At 44.4% G+C, this 20840-nt stretch overlaps 1 protein-coding gene across 1 annotated transcript in view; it reads right to left on the reverse strand.

Annotated features, from left to right (window-relative positions):
* The window catches only part of Frmd6 (FERM domain containing 6), a 58174-nt gene that overhangs the window by 25368 nt on the left and 11966 nt on the right, over nucleotides 1–20840 (reverse strand). The window contains exons 2-4 of the mRNA XM_055595468.1: nucleotides 12740–13005; nucleotides 5143–5233; nucleotides 427–506 (exon numbers count right to left, since the gene is read on the reverse strand). Coding sequence (XP_055451443.1) covers nucleotides 427–506; nucleotides 5143–5233; nucleotides 12740–12838 — 270 coding nt within the window. The 5' untranslated portion in view covers nucleotides 12839–13005. The remainder of the gene's footprint in view (nucleotides 1–426; nucleotides 507–5142; nucleotides 5234–12739; nucleotides 13006–20840) is intronic.

The raw sequence follows: 20840 nt of genomic DNA on the forward strand, positions 1-20840 counted from the left end.
GTGCTTGCTCCCCCACCTCAAATGGAAGTGATGTTTACTACGTGAAGATGCCAGCACGGCAAATCAACAAAGGTGTGACTGCAAGGACGATAGAACATCAAATTTGAAAATTACTAAAACCCCCCACAAGTTTTGACAACACCGTCTCAGGAGAAAAACAGACCCCCTCATGCTTTTCACTTCAAAGCGCTACCCCGAGATTACTGAAACATTATTACCCACCGATTATGCTGTCAGCTACTCACACCTGATCCATAAGACATTTCAGCACTTACAATTCATTTCATTGATTTCATTCTCTACTTGATAAATTATTGCCTATAATTTTTATTCTAATGTGACAGGTAAAAATACACATCTTTTAAAGGATAGAGAAAATTTTGTGCATAAATGTAATCTCACCCAAGTGACTTCGTATTGCCGTACCTTGCTGGCCTCCTTTTTCCATTCCTTTGGACAATACTTATAAAGCTTTTGTGATAACTCCATATATACGTGTTCATTATCTGCACATAGAAAAAAACAAACAAACAAACAAACAAAATAAGATGCTAAAGAGAAAAGTCTTGTTTCAAAGAAAAAGCTAGTCAAAGTAACAACACAAACAAAAAACAAAAACAGCCTCATGATCTGTGAATGTAGTGTGAGGACATGGAAAGACCCACAATGTCACGATCCAGACAACATTGAGGCCATGAATTCTCTTGCTTCTCCAAGATGGAACTCAAGATTCTAAAGCATGCAATGCTTAGACAAGATGTGGTTTCTAACTCACTCATGTGCTTGGCTTCCAGGACCTTTAGAAACCATCTAGCGTTCATTCCCTTGGACATGCATCTTAGAAAAGCTCACTTTGGTTTAGGGTACAGGAGATGCTTCTCCTTGGTGCAAATACTGACATAGCAACAGCTCCGTCCCAATCACCCTGTGAGGTGCTGGGACGCTGATGGTAGCGCATTTCCAGGTGTGGGCATGACACCTGCTTCCTGAAGAGCTGGCTTTTCAAACATCTGCTCTCTGTGTTCCCCACACCATGGCACCAGCTTGCCATGATGACAAACCGTTATTGCCTCTGCCTTTGGAATCTATCCTATCAGAAAAGTCTTGCAGAAAAACAAGATTTGACACCAAACTTCAAGGGGAGTGATGTGTTCTTAAAGTGAATAGAAAACATGTCTGCTGGAACTAACATGAAATGATCGGAGCATTATTTAAAGCAAGCTGGCCCAAACATATATATATATATATTTTTCATTTTTCTTTAAGTGATTTTTTTGGGGGGTAAGGGAGCAAAGATCTGTTTCACCAGAGAAGCCCTTAGCATTCTGATCTTGTAAAAAGTTTTTTTATTAAAGCACGCACGCACCCCAGCTATTTTCTCCCCCATCACTAATGGCATCCACTTCTGGGTGCTCCATAACAACTTCCACAGAGAAGGGACCACGCTGGTTCCACAGCAGAACCCTGGATGGACACTGGGCTTGACTGGAAGATTGGAAAAGCAATGCTACTCTGTTTATAAATGGTTGTCAGTCCTCTTAATATGAAGAAGGGCTAAGACATCCAAAGATGAAGGAAGGGAAGGTGCCGCTTAGCCCAGCTACTGGGCCAGTGAACGCTGTCTCCATACCTCTCATTCTTACTGACTGAACAGGTCTCTGACCTGTCTGCGGTGGGAGCTCCTGTCAGAAGTGGCAAAATCATGAGCAGAAGTGAGCCTGCTCAGAGGAGCAATGCATATTTTAATTTTATTTTTTGCTGAAAATAAATTTTTCATACAATATAGTCTGATCGTGGTTTTCCCTCCCCATTTCCTTTCTTTTTCCTTCCCTTCCCTCCCACCAAACTCCATGTCTTCTCTCTTTCTTTAGAAAAAAAAAAAAGAATGCAAATAAAACAAACCAGAATATCAAGTACAAAACAAAGAAAAAGCACAAGAAATAGACACACACACACACAAATAAAACCACAAAACGAGGAACAATAATATACAATCAGACAACCAGTTAAGATTAAAAAAAAAAAAATGCCCAAACAAAACGATACGAGACAAAATGTTGAGAGAGATTCTACTGAGTTCGGTTTGAGTCGGTCACCTACTGCTGGGCACGCTGTCCACCCTTAGGTGTGGCCTGTATGCCCAGTGGGACTGCACTGGAGAAAAGCACGTTTTCCACCTGTGAGCGGCTATAAACCAGAGACAGCCTCTTGGTCAGGGATGGGAACTACTCTCCCATGTCGGCCTGGAACTCAGGCTCAGACCTGTGCAGGCCCTATGTGCTGCCACAGTCCATGAGTTTATGAGCACATGTACATTTCACAATTACCTTATGTGTCTGCCACACTGGACAGCGTGACCAGAGCTGCCTAGCTTAAGAACTCTGGGTATCAGAACACATGGAGACTGGTAGACCCAGGAAGAGGAGAAGAGCTGTGTCTGCCACACTGGACAGTGTGACCAGAGCTGCCTAGCTTAAGAACTCTGGGTATCAGAACACACGGAGACTGGTAGACCCAGGAAGAGGAGGAGAGCTGTGTCTGCCTTCTCATACCTTGCCCTAGAATGTACACCTCTGTGATACCCTTTGTAACGCTCCTAAATGCCTGAGCAAATAAGCCCGGCTTCTCACTCTTGAAGAAAGGCGTCATAAATAGTTGAGAGAAGAAGGGGTAGAATGAATCTCCTGGAACTAGACTGTAATTAGAAATGTTAATATAAGCTCATGAGTATCAAGGAAAGTATGTGGAGAGACTTTTGCCAAAAGCTAACATCACCATAAGGACATAAATAATTATTGTGTGTCTCAGAATACTGTGCACTGAGAAGGGCACATTAGCATTTGCCTGATATCCCCACCCAAATCATGCATAACCTAAATTAATCATGAGGAAACATAAACCAAACCCAAATTAAAGGACATTCCACAAAGTAACTTGACTGTTCAAGCTCACAAGGAAGGGTGAAGAAATGGCTGAACCATACAGACTTGAACCAGACTGTCCGTGACCGTGGTGGATGCTTCTAGGCTCCTTGGCAAAACTAAAGACTAGTTAGCATTAGAGCACTGCCTTCCTGATTACGGTCATGTAGGAGATACTGCCTGTCTCCAGTACGGGGAGATGGGAAGCAGTCAGGCAGATGGAAGATGGAGGAAGAGGCTCCAGCTTTAACACCTAAGGAAGTTTTTATTGTCATCTTTCACCATTGGAACTTTGAAATTATTTCAAAACAAAACTGAAAGAATTGGGATGACATCCAGGTTCTTGGTATTTAGATAGCTTTTAAGAGGAGTGCTACCGATGGCTGAGTTTCAAAATGTCAATGTTCAAAGTGCTGGAGAATTACATTCTTTGCAACCATTCAACTGACAATAAGAATTTCAGTCGCCAATCTAAAACGGTGTGAGTAGCTCGGGGCAGTACAGCCATCCTGCACAGCCCGGCTACATGCCACACATCTGTCCAGCACACATCTGATACAAACACCAGCAGCGAGCCCAAGCGCAAACGCTGGGCTCTGGGTGTTGGTGCCACCAGTGCTGGGGCTGACGACGGGGAGGCTGTGGCTGCATGTGTGCGGCTTTCTGGAACCGTCTTACTTCCTGCGCCCCTGTGCTAGGAATCTAAAACCACACTAACAAGACTTGTGAGGCAAATCTCAAACACATGTTCCTCCCGTAAAACTGGAGTGGGAAGCAGTGTCTATCTGAAGTGAAACAACTAGACAATGGGAGAAGTCGGTGGCCTGTCTGAAGGTTCACTGCTGGCCGGCAGGAGAACCAGAATTCAAACCAGGTCACCTGACTGCTGCTCCAACTCTTTCACCACACGGCAGACTCTCCTTTAAAGGGCGTCTTAAAAGCTCTCATCTGGAAACCAAAGGGAGCGATGAACTGGTTTTCTTGGACTGACTCGTTGAACCACGGAGACCAACAGTCTGGCTGCAGGTGCAGCAGGAAGAAAGCCTGAGGAGAGCACGGAGTGAGCCACTTGGAGTCTGTGAGGCACCTGACTGCTTCTATGCCCTTCCCTGCAGGGGGATGGAGGTCTGCACAAGCCCAGTGATGGGAGTGTAACCTTCCTGTTTTTATTGTATTCGTTACTTACTACAGGAACCAAGTGAGGAGCAAATGGCTGATTGGCAGGGCCTTCTGCACTCTCCATCCCATGTTCCTAGACAGGCAATTGGACACAGTTCCTGTTTGGGGGGAGAGGAAGCCCACTCTATCTGTTGACAATCTATCTTCTAACGTGGCAGACAGAAACATTCACAGCACTGACCGGATTCTCAAGCTGCCATAATCCTTTAGATTTAAACCTTGGATTCAGTAAAAGATTATCCACATGAATGTGGAAAGCATAATTAAATACTCCTAAATCTCCCTGAAAAAGATGAGCAGAGATCCCAAAAAGATTCTGGGATTTAAAAGCTAAAGCAGAGAAATTCCCAGATACAATTTGACATAAGATAGCTTATGGCTGCAGGTGAGTCTTAAAGAGTCTAGTACTGAGCAAGGGACACAAGACAGCAAAGTGGCTATGAAACCCTTTCCTACAAGTTCCTGATACAATGGAGGAGAAAATGACTGCATTTTGAGGACATACAGTCTGACTAGGAAAAAAAAAAAGAGAAGGGCATGAAGGAAACGAGAAACAAAATTCAACAACTCCATCCCGGTTACACTTTTAACTGCAAGAGAATCTGAACAGAAGAAAGTTGGTTTTACTTTGACCAAAATTTTTGTGATGTCACAAGCCATCATCATTTGTAGTATTATAGATGGTAATGACAAATGACAAAAACATCTACTTTCCTCTGAGGTAGGGCTGGTCTCTTGTGTACAAGGAAACAACAACAAAAATCAACCCTGGTTTATTGAAACAAAAGGAACAGACACATAAATATCTAAATTCATAAAAAAAATAATCAATACTAAGTTCAAAATGTAATAATAATAAAAATATTAAATCACATAAGATATATGTCATGCTGACATTGGAAAACAAATACTGGACTAAGGATGATGGTAAGTTAATGGGTATTTTGACAATTAGTTCACATTGCGTGACGGCTTCAGACTTTAAAGTGTCATTCCTCAGAGACAGTTGGCTAAACATACCAGGGCCTACACCGAAACTTACTTTGTATAACACTGAGACCAAAGAGGTGACACTCTTTTAGCTTGAGCAGGTCACACACCCGGACCAGCAACTGGTGACACAGAATTTTAACCTGAGGGAGAAAGGAAAAAAAAAAGACACTTGAGCTAAGTAAATTTAGTTTACACAGTGAGCCACATCAGGCATTTTTTAAACTCTGTAAATATACACCTTTACAGGACACACTGATGTCAGCCAAACCACCCGGTTTAAGAAAGTCACTGCAACCGGTGGCTGTTTTAATGACCACCACAGTATCAATTTTTATAGCATGTTAATGGAGTGCACAAGACTCATAAATCTTATGACACATGGATCAGGTTTTCAGACCCTGTGATGAAAACGGGCCCTTCAGAAGAGATTTTTCCACGTAAGGTATTTATTTGGCAAGTCTGTTCTTTTTGTTAACATTTCTCTCTTACTTTAATGGACAGGTTTTCACATAGTATTCGATAGACCTAACAAAAGCAGTGCTTCTCAGCCTTCCTAATGCTGCGACCCTTTAATACACCTCATGCCGTGGAGACCCCCATCCATGAAATTAATTTTCATTGCTACTTCGTAACTGTAATTTTTCTACTGCTATGAATTGTGACGTAAACATCTGTGTTTTCTGAAGGTCTTAGGTGACCCCTGTGAAGGGGGCTGTTTACACACACACACACCCCCCACAAGGGGTCATGACCCACAGGTTAAGAGCCGCTGCCCTACAGAACTGGATTAACCAATGCACTGCCTCACATCGTATTCTTTTTGTATGCGGTAAGAACACTGCTCTCATCCAGCAAGGTTTAGGCATCCGGCACCTTATTAGTTCCAGTTGCCATGGTGCATAGTTTTCTTGAAGTTTTTCACCTTGTTAGCTGAAGCTTCAGATCCTCTGACCAGCAACTCCTTGCCCTGTCCACACTTCAGGCTCTGGTAACTACTCTGTACTCTGCTGCTCTGATGTAGCCTGTTTCTGATTCCACGCAAGTGAGACTGTGCAGTCTGTGCCTAACTTATGACGTCAGTGTAATGCTCTCCAGATTTACCCACATTGCTGCAAATGACAAGTTCTCCCTGCTGACGTGGCTCATCACTCCACCGTGTGTGTGTGTGTGTGTGTGTGTCTTTTTGGTCATCAGTGGGCACTACCACCCGCTATAAACACGGCTACCAGTGTTGTGAGAGTGCACAGGCTTCCGGCACAGTGGTTTCCTCTCTTCTGCACGTCCAGCAGCCAAGCAGCCATCCTAACACTTGTAAGGCCTTGCTGGTGTTTTAACTGACGCCTTCTTGACACTTACTGAGGCTAAGCACTGTTTGGATACCCGTCAGACATCTGTGCATCTTCCCATAGAAATGTCTGCTTAAGACATCCCATTTGAAGGGGAAGTTTTCTTCTTAAAGGTCTAAGTGAAGCACTCATCTGCTGCAGTGACAGACTGCCCAGAGTTCATTTCAATTGATCCCTGTTATGGCTTAACTTATTTTTGCCTTTCTGAGTCTCAGTATAATTCAATCATACCGACAGGAAGGTATTACCTATTAACTTGACATTCTGGAGAGGAGCTATTCTGAATTGAGAAGATATCACTTGTTTTTGTTTTGTGTGTATGTGTGTGGGTATACACACATGCATTTCTATGTGTGTATAGGGGGTGGTCAGAAGACAACTGTGGGTGTCAGCCCTCACCTTTCACCTTGTTTGAGAGTCCTTTGCTGTTAGTCCCTGTAGAAACACTGTAACAGAAGCCTGTGCTGGTACACCAGGCTTTTAACTGGGTTCTGGGGGCTCGAACTCAGGCCCTTAAGTTTGTACAGCAAGCACTTTTACCCTTTTAGCCAAATCCCCACCCCCAGATACAGTTTTTATGCTTTCTTGACTACAAAATGTCAGGAGGGAGTAAACTGAGTCTTCAGAGTTTGCCTCACTGAATCACCCGAGGGACTACCCAGCTCAATTTCTTTATTTTACAGAAGTAGAAAATAAAACTCCTCAAAGACATGTAAGCAAGTAGTAACAAAGGCAGACCATCAAAGGTTCTATGCATTAAACGTTACACACACGTTCAAACATGTGCAACACAACTTTGTTACCTGGGTATGTCATGGGCATTTCCTTTCTCTGAGGCATTATTAGCTTTCTAATCCTTTCTTCAGTCATAATTGAATTGTAACCTTATAATTATAACTTTAGTGACTATAATTTACTTAACTAAATTATTTAACTCTGAGTTAGTGCTTTCATATTTTCATATAGAACTAAAATTAAGAAAATGAAAACACATAAAATCCCAGTGGAAAGAGCAGACAACTGAAGGCCAGAGGGAACTGCTGGGTTCTTCTAGCACCCAGCAACAAAGGAAGCTTTGGTGGGCTATAAGTTACTTCTTGTTGCTATGACAAAATACTTGTCAAGAAGCAACTTAAGGAGGAGGGGCTCATTCTGGCTTACAGTACAAGGAGATACACTCCATTGTTGGGGGAAGGCATGGCAGGGGGTGGACAGGAGGCTTGAGGCAGGTTCCTGTGGCATCCAGTCAGCAGAGAGATGAATGCCTGCAGGTCAGCTCACTTTCTCAACTCTATTCCATCTGGGATTCACTCCATGGGGTGTTCACACACACTTAGGGTGTGTCTTTCCATGTCAATTAACCTCGTCTGGGTAATCCCTCACAAGTAAGTTGAGTGGTTGCCTGAGTGATTCTAGATCCTGTCAGGGGCAGCATCTGTAGCACGTCCTCAAGTAGTTACTGATGACTAAGCCAGGATCTGATTCCCCAGGGAGCGCCTGAGTACCTCCACTGTGGTCCACCAGACACTTCAGTTAGCCCTAGGATGCTCCAGCTTATAAATGTACCATCCGCCAGAATCTGATTTGATGTGTAGGGGTGTTTTACTGGTGCTGTGCCGACAAGGGCCAGGGAGGAGCACTAGCTTCCCTGGAAACTGACTGTGAAATCTCGCGTGGGTGCTGGGAACTGGGAACTGAATGTGGGTCCTCTGCAAGAGCAGCCAGTGCACTAGGCTGCCGAGCCATCTCTCCGGCCCTGTCATCCAGTGATTTAATAACAATGCATTGACACAAGCTACCTCACCAATGGGAAGATCCAGTGGCTGCTGGGAAATCCCTACTCCCACCCCCTTCGTGCTAGCTTGATTCAAGCCAATAGCTTGGGGTATTTGTTTTTCGTCCTAGTGAACGCCTACTTATTTCCAGCATTTAATGTAAATACTGGGTTTGTAGTCCGTGTCCTAACCATACCGTTATAAATAAGCTTAAACAGCAAACAGTGAAGAGGAGAAAGTACCACATTTACAGACAACTCTTACACTGAACTAAGCTCCATAAACTTCAGGCTTAAAATATCATACTGTTCTGGGGTCCCTGGTTTTTGTTTCTGAGACCGAGTTTCTTTGTGTAGCTTTTGGCTATCTTGGATTCACTTTGTAGACCAGGTTGGCCTTGAACTCACAGAGATCTGCCTGCCTATGTCTCCCTGTGTGCTGGGATTACAGGTGTCTGCCACCACGTGCCTGGCATTCTGGGGGCCCTTTTAACCCTTAGCTTGTGGTTAAATTTTAGTTGGACATGGAGCAGCCAGGATAAAATATAACAAGCAGCTAAGATCCAAACTACAAACTAAACTTTTGTAAGATAAGAACCATGGTGACTCTTGAGTAAACAAGGCTGTGCCTTTCTTCCAGGCATCCTGTCTAATTATTACTGCTCCGCTACTTTAAATCAGTATCTGGAGTCGTCTGCTAAAGCTCTTTAACAATCATCAAGTAAGTATAGTGTTCTTGTTTAAAAACTGTAATTAAATAAGGATGTGGCTTGTAAGTGTAACCTGCTGGGAAAACAAGATCCAGAGTTGGGTATTTGCAGACTGGAGTCTTTAAGGCCCCATGGCTGATTGTGAAGTTTCTTAGTGGCTCTCATCCTCAGGGGCAAAGGGAACTTTAGAAAGCACTACGGCCTCAACAGTGTAGGCATTAATATACTCTGTGTGGGACTTGGAATTGGAATGTAGTTTGATCCTCGCTCTGCCAATGGTTTGTTACTGTGCAAGGATGTTTAAAATATTCTCTTGGAAAAAAAAAAAATTGCTCGCTTTGCCATGGGGATGAGAGGTACAAGCTCCCAGCTCTGAACTAAAAACTGTCTGCCTCTTACATTTACCATAATTTTATTTTTTTAAACTTCCATATTTATACTTGCTTGATGATTAAGATTAATTTAAAGTATCTCCAATTAGTACTGATTCAAGCACAGTGTATGTGAGTACACCCCCACTGCTGGGGGTGGGGTGGGGCTGGGAAGGCCACTGATACAACATTTTTGTTACAATTAATTTGTTACAGCCAACTCTGCAAACATCAAAAAGTCACCATTCTTTGCTGTGGGGAAAAGGGGGTCCTGGCAGATCTGGATTGCTTTTCTAGTGGGCAAGCCTCCATGCTACTTAACCCTATCCTTTCTGAGGTCCCAAGGATTGCTGGAGAGGAGCCTGGGCATGGCAGAGGATCTATGTTTTCTGGAGTAAGAATCTGGGCCTGCCTGTCTGACAGTCTGCATTCCAGACTCCATTCCGTCGTCAGTGGCAGAGCACCCTAATGAAAGGAGCAAACAGCACAGGGAACTAGACAAGTTAAACACTACTCCATAAAGACTGACTTACTGAACATCTCTGTGGACAGACACACGGAGTTTCTTTAAATCCTTGCCACGTTCCCACATGAGGAAGAGAACAGCCCCACTTCATATATAAGGAAACCAAGGGAAAATAATAACCAACTTAAGCAGGCCCAGGGCTGCAGAGGAAGCCGCTGGGCAGACAAGGCAGTCTACGTCCCCCTGATACCGACAGCCTTGGGCAACGACTCAGGCTCCAAAGTAAAGTAAGTGAGTGGACCTCTTGAGAGTGGGGCTGGGCCTCAGCCTTTCCTGTCTGCCTTAGGATTTTATCCAATCTCTGGTCCCTGTTGAGGAATTTTGCAAAATGAAGATTCCTGTGTCCTGCCCTAGACCTGCATCAGCATTTCCACTGGTGAAGCCCGAAGAGCTGACCATTCACCAAGGCCCTCCCTCAATAATTCTAGTGCACATTCAAGTTTTTAAGGCAGAAATCTGCAGAGCAGCATATGTTGCGGGCAAACGAATCCACAGCAGCACATTAAGGCCATTTTTGGTTAATTCTACCAGTGAAAGAAAAATAAATGTGAAGTTTGACAGTAGGAAGAACATTGTTAAAATGCTAGGTATGGTGCCATAACATATGCCATGAGCCTGCCTGGAGCCTTTCAGTCTGCTTTTCAAAATGATTTCCCTCAGCTTAGACTCCAGTGCCAATGAGTTCCTTTAGAAACTGTTCCTCACTGTACATGCTCCATGCTCATGAGTCTACACAGCAGCTTTATTGGGTAAAAAGACAGAAAAAAGGGACAGGAGTGTTCTCAGCGCTTGTGCTGTATGTCCTGGATTGCCAGAGGACACATTATATATATAAGTCCACAGATACAGAAGGATTTTACTTTCTTCTCAACCATGCTGCTGGTACCTACACTAAAAAGTTTCTGATTTCATCGTATTTTAAAACTCAAGTGCTGCAAAAATAATAGTCTACTCCCTCACCCAAAACCATCGTCCAGGGCCCCTAATCGGGATCCTAGCTTGTTACTGGAAACTGCCCAGGAGATAGTAAAATCCACCTGAGAGGCAGGCTTGACACTCCCAAAATACACATGAGGAGGAGTGAGGCGACATGAGTAAATCAACAAACTGTTGGCTGCTTGAACAAGACCAAGATGCCTGATATAAGCTGGACCTTGCTGCAATCTAAACTCTTGATAAAGTTATTTAAATGTCAAATATGCTCTGCAGAACTATTCCATTGAACAAAAAAAAAAAAGTAAAACTATACTAGCGTACAAGCAGAAAACTAATTCAAGTCAAGTTTTCCTTAGTTCCATCCGAGCATAATTAAGTGGGGGAGAGGGGAAAGCAGTAAGAAGCTGGGCGCAGTGGCACATTCCTGTATTCCCAGCATTCAGAGAGGCAGAGGCAGAGGCAGGTAGACCTCTGGCCAACATGGTCGGTGAGTCCAGGACAGTGAAGGCTACACAGAGAAACCCTATCTTGGAAACAAAAAACAAACAAAAAAAAAAACAACCAACCAAATAAACAAAACAATAATGGTGGCCCCAGCCTTTAGTCCCAGAACTTGGGAGGCAGAGGTGGGCAGATGTCTGAGTATGGGGCCAGCTTGGTCTACATAGTGAAGCCCTGTCTCCAAAAAAAAAAAAAGGTTGATAGGTACAAAACTGATTACCATGCACCTGCTGGCAGTTTCCGCCAGCGTCCTCACTGGTGTGCTCTATGAGTCACACATCTACTCCGACAACCACATAGGGAGCTATGTGTGTCTGTGTTTTAAGTCTAGGTCCCAGAAACGCTCATAGAACTTTTATTTGTATTAGTCAGCAATTTCAAATGACACAATATCCATCAGCAACAGTAAGTGTGTAATTGCTGTTGTGTCAACTTCACAGGACAAAGATTGAGTGAAAAGTGTTTAAGACAAGAGGAACATATATCACTTCCTTTGTAACTGAGGGAGACTACCTTCTGATCAAAACAGTTGTCACTGCTGAGGACAATGGATTACTGACAAGGAAGAGTCGCAAACACTCTTTCTGAGGAGATGGAAATGTCTATCTTAAGTTGGGAATAGTTACATGGAAGTATATACTAACAGAGATGCACTGAGCTTCACACTTACAGATTTCTCTGCTTTGCAATATGAAAACTATAACTTAACTGTTAAAAGGAAAAAGGAAAAACAAGACAGTATCCCAGTCTTCAATGTCCAGGTTAGCAAGTGTCTAATTCTGACTTAAGAGCCAGTGGCAACATCTTAGCCCATCCACAGCATCTTCCTGGACACTGCTCAGACTCTGACTATTGAGCAAACCACAGTCAAGATGCACATGAGAAACTTAGCAACTGCTACCACTTTATGTACATGGGTGACAACTCATGTACATCGGAAAGACAGACAGACTTAAATATAAATTTTACTCAGGAAGCCAAACAGCTTTAGAGACAAAAACCAATGCTCAAAAAATGTTTACTGCCGCTTTCAGATTTTTTTCCCCTTCCTCCACACACACGGTCTCCAGATCCCATCTCATTACATTAAGTTTCAGCCAAGAGAGAGGCTTCCATGTAAGAAATGACAAAATGGACCCCTGTCAATACAGAAAAGAGCAAAGGAAATTCAAAAAAACTGAGTCTGATGGTGGGACCTGAGGGGGTACTGTGGCTGAGCACCGTGAATTAGAAGCACGCCCCAGACCTGAATGGAAATGTGGAAGGTGTTCCAAATAATTCCAAATGGATACAAGGCTGAACACATGGAAAGATAAGGAAACAGAGAAACCCAACAAGTAATTCAAGTGACTATATAGAGAGAGTGTAAGCCTGCCATGTTCTCGCTGATTCATTCTGTAATGATTCACCCTGAACCACCAAACTTGGGTGTGGTCTGGAAGGGATTGGCACATGGGAATATTCCTAGACGGACCTACTCACATTTATGATGATGCTCAGAGACTCATCGTTGGGAAGGAAAATGCACACGCTGCGGCGGTCCTGCATGACTCTGTTGTTATGGAAGGTCAGTTTGTTCATTGTGTTGTGGGCTCTCCAGTGGTCAGGCGGGGCGTGCTGAGTGCTCAGCAACTGCTCAGGCTCCCAGCACTCCAAAGCCAACTTCTCTTCCTCATCATATGGCCAACAGAAGCATTGTGGCGCCCTGCTATGCAGGTTTCATAGCTGTAGAAAGTGCCCGGGGAAACCTGTGAATGGAGGGGAAGGTCTGGTCAGAGTGAACACGGAAGGCACACTGCAAGCCAAGAAGACTGCCACACTTGGTGCATGAAAAGGCGGAGACACATACTGCCTGTTGACAACTGTCTTCACTCTTCATTCTTAGACATGAGTTAACACAGTGAGAGCCTGGACACTCACAGATGGACCAAGTACCATAGAGTCAGGGCAATGGATCCTGACAGAGAATTGCCAGTCTCTGTCTGGGGAGGTGACGGGGTTCTAGAGTGAACTTCAGCTGAGACTTTATGGACAACCTTTGGGCAGAGTACAGGGAATCTTATGAAACAAGTGGGAAATAGTAAGACCTGGAGAGGACAGTAGCTACACAAGGAGAGCAAAAGAACCAAAAAATCTGGGCACAGGGGTCTTTTTTGAAACTGATACTCCAACCAAGGACCATGCATGGAGATAACCTAGAACCCCTACACAGATATAGCCCATGGCAGTTCAGTGTCCAAGTGGCTTCCATAGTAATGGGAACAGGGACTGTCTCTGACATGAACTGATTGGCCTGCTCTTTGATCACCCCCCCACCCCGAGGGGGGAGCAGCTTTACCGGGCCACAGAGGAAGACAATGCAGCCACTCCTGATGAGACCTAATAGACTAGGATCAGAAGGAAGAAAAGGAAGACCTCCCCTATCAGTGGACTTGGGGAGGGGCATGTGTAGAGAAGGGAGGGAAGGGAAGGATTAGGTAGGGAGGAGGGAGGAAGCTGCAGGGGGGATACAAAGTGAATAAAGTGTAATTAATAAAAATTAAAAACAAAACAAAACAAAACAAAAAACAGCATCCACAGAAGCCTCTCTTCCAGGGACTGGGACTCAGATGAGTCTTTGGTTTCTATTACATTTGTGCTTGATCGCTGGTGACCTTCATTGCAAAGGTGGCCCTGGCTGCTGGACCACCCACGGGAGCCGCAGCAGCCACTGTAATTGATTTCTCCATGGCATTCCCTGTGGTTATTAAACCCTCCCTAGTTTTTATGCCCTGCTTTCTCTTGGTTCTCTAACTGGTTGATGAAAATTTAACTCATTAGCTCACCGATCAAATAACACACAGCAACACCACGTCTATGTTATCAAACCATACATACACGCATGTAAAAGAGCCATGGGCTTCGGAAAGCTTTCCTATTTTGTCAGTTTACTCAACATTGAGTTTTGTTCTGTTTTAAGTTTTCTAAGTATGTAACTTTGCTTGTAAGCAACGAAACTTTTATCTCTGGTCTTCAGTAACTCCATCCTTCATTTTTGCTTTCTGTCTCCGGGCACTGGCGAGACCCTTCAGAATAATTTTAGAGCACTGGTAAGTTCTTCCTCCTCTTGAGAAGTGCTTCGTGTGCCGCTAGCAGGACATTGTTCAACCGCAGGTGTGACGACTACCCGTCTCTTACGTCATCAGTGTTTACATTATTCCCCCGAAGCTGTATCTGCAGGCAAGAAAGTCTAGGAATACGGAACTGACTTCCAAGGCAGAATCTTGATCTATCAGCTCCCTAAAGCTCATTTGTTTTCAGCAAGAGAAAATCTATTCAAATATGGTACCAGCGGCAAACAGAATCTACTGATTTAAACTTAAATACAATCTCTAAGAGAATTATTCAAAACTAAAATTAAATGGTAATCTTGTATGTAGTACTTCCTTCTTAGGAAGGGGACCATCCATCACTCAGCCATTCCGTCTTCCTTAAAGGAAAAGGGCCACCACTTCCCCTTGGTCCCCAGCACCCCCCTGGAGGCCAGGGCTGTTGTCCTCTTTAGAGTGGACGCTAACTCCCCGAGTTCTAGGAACTGCACCTCAAATGCAGTCATTCATTGAGCTAGAAAGCGTACTCTTCTTGGTCAACCATGCCCAAGTACCAGCTGCAAGGGTAATGTTGGCTACATGTGAATCACACCTCGGGTTAGAGACATTGCAGAGTCCAGGCTACTCATGACAACTGTCGGCAAATGTGGAGAACTCCACTTCGCTGAGGAGAAGAACCTAGCATGGTGCTCCATTCTACCCCACTCTCAGGGCATACGCTGGACAAACATCCTAAGAAATGACTGACGCCAGAAAATGACCCCTCATTGCTACTGCTGAAAATATTCTCAGCATTTCCAAATGTATTCACTCCTAAAAGGAAGCCATGTACATTGCTGATACACTGAAGCAGGAGGATTTCAAGGTCAAGGCTATCTTGGGCTACTGTACAATCCAGTTCAGTTCTAGATAAAGCAAATCCTATCTCACAGAGCCAAACATAAGCCAGATGTGGTGATGCATACTTTCAACCCTCGCCCTCAGAAGGAGGAGGATGGCTGCAAGTAGGGGCCGGACTAGCCAGGGTTACACAGGGAGACCTTGTCTCAAAAACCCGAAACTAATAAAATTCCAAAATTAGTTAAATTTGGAGACCGAGAGACACCCCCTCCCCTTATATTCTTTCTTAAAAATTCAGAAAGCAAGCACGGTGGTAGTGGCGGTGCACGCCTTTAGTCCTGGCACTCAAGAAGTAGAGGCAGGATAATCTCTGAGATTGATACCAGCCTACGGAGCAATTTCCAGGACAGCCAGGGCAACACAGAGGAACCCTGAATTGAAACAAACAAACAAACAAACAAACAAACAAACAAACAGACAAAAATTCAGAAAGTATTAAAAACTTTGAGGAAGTTGTCAAGGCACATCCCTTAAATCTGACATTTCACATACTCACTGAGCTCAGAACACTTTTCTCCCTGATGACTAAGGTCCTGGAGAACGACAGCCTTAGGCGGATCACTTGAGAGCGCAGTTCTGGAGTGATTCTTTATCATACTGCTAAATTCCACAGCAAACGTTTCCCTATCTATTGAGATACTTCAACATTTAGGCCTGTCTTTACTACATAAATTATAAGCTATGATTAAATATATCTTATTTAAATCAAACCCTACAGTGATATTAATCCCATTATAATTCCTCATATTTAAATCTGCAATTCATATTGAGACAGTCCTATGCTTTTACATTTTTAATTGAACCAATTAACAGGATATTTCTACTGACCTACTTTCTGGAATTTAAAAGTTAAACTAGGTGGGGAAAATCTTCTGAAGTTTAGGATGTTTCCAGAGCTTTATTAAAATACATGAAAATTTTCATTTAGGCACCACTTTTATTTTACGGTTCGGACACAGTACAAAAGTCTGGACAAAGATTACTGCAACAGATTTCCTAGTAGCCCAGGGCAGAAAAAGTAGCATTGCTCCATGGCTGCATGTGATACTTTGGGGGTGCAAACCCTCTAAACAGGGACGGGATTAAGCCTTCAGTGTGCCAAGACAGCAGTAATGCTGGTTTAAAAGTTCCACTAAAAAGGCAAACACAAGCCAAGCCAAAATCTACCTCTAACTGACACCTAGTGTAACACTTAATCGTAGATGGGACTGTCCTGGGAAACAGTAACTAGACCTAATTTATACTAATTTGGATTGCAGAAGTCGAATAGACTTCTGGCCACTTGTTCTGAGTTCTACACCAAGGTACGACGTATTCCTACCTCAGAGCAATCCCTTTTTGCCCCATAGTTCATGGACAAACCAGGCAGTGAAGAAAGACTGTGCTGGCAGTGATTAGACCCCAGCTCTTTTTCCAAAGAGACTTTAAAGAATATACTTTGGGGGGGGGGAGGGTATACATACACAATCTTCAGCCTTGATTATTTTTTTCCCTTTTGGGTTTTCGAGACAAGGGTTTCTCTGTGTAGCCTTGGCTGTTCTGGAACTCACTCTGCAGAACTAAGGAACTCTGAAATCCACCTGCCTCTGCCCAAGTGCTGGGATTAAAGGAATGTGCCAGCACTGCCCAGCTCAGGCTTGAATTTTTCCCCACATAATACAGTTTCAGTTTGGATAGAAGCAAAAAAGGATTCTCTTTCTGGGACTACCTCCCTAAAATGTAAGAAGATGATCTCTGTCGGGATCGTGAAAGGCAGACACGGCTAAGAAAGAATCCACCAGCGGCTACTATGGTCACTTTATTATCTACCAAAAATAAAGGAAATTGTTTTGGAAAGTGGACTGTGAGACTCCTCCCTTAACTGTTTCCCATTGGTAAAGCTTAGGTCACACACTGAGCACTCAGACTGTGTGTTTACCACTCGCTGAAAAGCAGAGGCTCCCGCCAGTCAGCGCGCACACATGGGTGAGCAAGGACATGGCAGGTCAAGGGAAGACACAGCTGACTGACAACTTTAAGTACAGAAATATAGGCTACACGGTAAGCTATAATATGTGATTAAAATTATTAATCTAGAGTAGTGGTTCACAGCCTGTGGGCTGAGACCCCTTTTGGGGAGAGGGGTTTGAATGATCCTTTCACAGGGCTCGAACATCAGATATTTACATTATGTTAAGTAGCAACGAAAATAACTTAATGGTTGGGGGTCACCACAACATGAGGGACTGTATTAAAAGCTGCAGCATTAGGATGGCTGAGAACGACGGCTCCAGTATAGTGTCCTTAAGATGCTGTCACAGGTCTTCCATAAAACACAGTTCCACAGTTTGGCTCATTTATTAATTCAAAATACGTGCTTGAAGCACCTACTGTGTGACAAACAGGCATGTACAGTAGGCCAGAGTGGGTGACGGTGAGGATGCTGCAGCCATGATGTGCAGATGTTGTGCTGCATCGGGTAACGGGACCATTTGCTGATGGGTTGGTATCTGAGCAAACACCTGAATCAAGGGCAGGACGTCATGTCTTCCTTCCACCCACCCACCCATCTGTCTCTTGGAAGAAATCTGCAGACAGACAATGGCAAACGGGAAGGCTCGCTCGCTGCTTGGCACAGGTGAAGTAACAGTGGCGACGGCGGCTGATGCTTGCTACACATCTGCTGCGCGCTGGGCACTGCCACACACTCCTGGAGCAGGGAAGAAAATGGTGACCTCTATGTCATGCTCCCCAGTAAAGGCTGTCTTCCTCCCTGGAACTTGGGCGGGCTGTGAGCACGCTCAGAGTCCGCGTCACAGAAAACCATCTCAGGCAGATACCCTGTTTCCTGGATCAGAGCATCACCTCTACTTGAACGCTTAGCTCAGGCAGCTCAAGTTCTGCCTTTCCTTGCCTGTCTCCTCCACTCATATATCCCCAAGGCCAGGCACGTGCGGTGATGCTCATTAAACTGCTGGCTGGTGGCTTACCACACCTGTCCCTGAGCAGGGAGGATCCTACTGAAGACTTTTAGGCTCGGCACCTGTCATGACTGGACTGTGCAATGGATCCTACAGGTGCACTGGGCTCCTGGTGGCACTGTTTGGGGACATTATGGAACTTTTGCAATGTAAGACAAACCTGGAAGAGAGGAGTTCTCGGGAAAGGGCCTGTGGAGGCTAAACCTACCTCTGGTTGTTTGAGCTTTCCCCGCTGCACCACCATACGGGACTCTCTGCCACGTGCTGGTTACCACAGCGCCTTACCCCCTACCTCATCATTCCCGCAGGATGGCCTGTGTCTACACCTATGAACCAGAATCCATCTTCCCCCCTCCAACTCTCACAACAACGAGAAAATAAGCTAACTCACTGCTGCTGCAACTGGGGGCCAAATGGTATCTGGAGTGGGGTTCATCTGAGTCACAACATGTTCAGCTCCATCTCGCTTCTGCCTGCTCACTGCCAGAAGCCCCTCTCTTCACCAGTCATGACACCCACAGTGTTAACCAGCACTGCCAAAACTTACCCTGGGGCAAAAATACCCCCTGTTACTCTTATTAAATACATGTAAGATTGGCTTTTAATTAAGCGTATGTGAGACACACTGTATAAGCAACATGAGTGTAGTGCCTACCAAGGCCGGAAGAAGGAGTTGGGATTCCCTGGAACTGGAGCTACAGGCAGTTGTGAACCACCTGACAAGGGTGCTGGAAATTGAACTCAGGTCCTCTGAAAGAGCTCTTAACCCCTGGGCCATCTTCTCAGGTCCAAATGTGTGTTTAGTTTAAAAAAACAAAAACAAAACAAAACAAAACAAAACAAACAAAAAAAAAAAACCCAGCAATTTAATTCCAAAGGAAAAAACTCTGGCCTGAACTCTTTTTTTTTTTTTTTTCCTCCTTTTCCTCCTCCTCCTCTCCTTGATTTTTTTTTTTTTTTTAAGACAGGGTTTCTCTGCGCAGTCCTTGCTGTCCTGGAACTCACGGTAGACCAGGCTGGCCTCAAATTCACAGAGATCTAACTTCCTCCGCCTCCCATGTGGGATCAAAGGTGTGCGTGCCACCGCTGCCCGGCTGGCTCTGAACTCTTAAAGTCCAGCTTCCCCAGCTTCTAGGATGAACATGGCCTGCAGCTGTGGAACAGCTCTTGAAACAAATGAACGTACAACCTAGATCTGAACCTAGATTCCACAATATACCGGCTGGGTGACCACGTATACATTTACTAATCTGAGACTGTACTTCATTCGCAAAATCCGTAACACTGGCCTCCTCAAATGTTAGATAGATTAAATGGCATAAGGAATATAAAATATTCAGTATTAAGTTTTTTGGTTTTGTTTTTGTTTTTTTGGATAGGAAAGGTTGTTTGCTAACAGCTATGCATTTCCAGGCAGGGAGAAGAAGAGCTACAACTCAGCCATGCAATAAGTCATCTCCCAGACAGCCCAGATGCAGCAGCTGGGCTAAATTGTGGGAAGTATATTACTGGTTGTACAAGCTATAGCGACACTATTTTAGGCACTACCCCTTTGAAATTCTGGGAAAAGAGCAAGTATGGGTTTGTGCATCCAAATGAGTGCTGGCTCAGAGGTAAGGCAGGGTAGGGTGTGGTCCAGGATTGGCCAAATAGGGCACCCCATTCTCCAACCACAATGCTTCATCTCCATATGGGGTGAGCATGTAGCCCTAGGCGAAATGGGGTTCCTCCAAGAACTCAGTTATATACGAGCTAGGATGGAGAGAGCTGTCGTTCGCTTTGGGGCGCTTCCTGTGGGCTGACAAGCACCTTCGACCCTGTGTGATAAGGACTCTTCGCAAGAAGGATGTGTCACTGAGGGGAAACTCAGAAAGGACAATGGTGGTACCGTGGCATCGTTTGAACGGTTGCAAATAACTGGAATTCCCACAAGAAAACCAAGTCCTCGATTCCGGCCCTTTACACTGCCGAGTGTGTCCTCTCTAACTCGGTACATCCAGCAAGAAGCTAACCGGTTGCCCAGTCTGTTTATTCACCAAAATTTTCCTACCTCTCGGTGTGTAGCAACATCCAGATGTAATCTACTTAAAGAAAAACAGTATGTTTTAAAGTTCCTCTCCACTTGAAAGAGACAAGGTGGACTCGGCAGAGTGAGGGAATCCAGGAGATGGAAACCTTGGAAACTTCAGGAATCCCCACTGCTCTTCAGACAGAACTATTTTCTACGAGCATCGTGGCCAAAAAACTCAGTTAAGGCAAACAAGCACGCGGGGTAATTAGTTCACAGGCGTGCCCTGCGCAGCAGAGGACCATCCCGTCCTGTGTATTGATGTATTGATGAAGAACGCTGTTTTACGGAAGGCCAGTATGCCTTTCTACGGGGCCATGCTCCCGCATGCACTTGAAATGCACTGTCCACCATCAATAAGTCAGAGCAGCTGATGGAAGGGCGGGGGCTTCTGCAAACACAATAACTAAGAAAACACAGTTGCCACCTAATTTGGAAACCGACCAAACAGCAATACAGACACAACAATTCTGGTTAAAACAAACAAACAAACAAACAAACAAATTTAGAGCCTAATTCATGACACTGTGAAGGATATCCCCGTCACTAAAGTAATTATTAAATGC

Source organism: Psammomys obesus, unplaced genomic scaffold (genome assembly GCF_907164565.1).
Source record: "Psammomys obesus unplaced genomic scaffold, mPsaObe1.curated_primary_1811, whole genome shotgun sequence".
Lineage (NCBI taxonomy): Eukaryota > Metazoa > Chordata > Mammalia > Rodentia > Muridae > Psammomys > Psammomys obesus.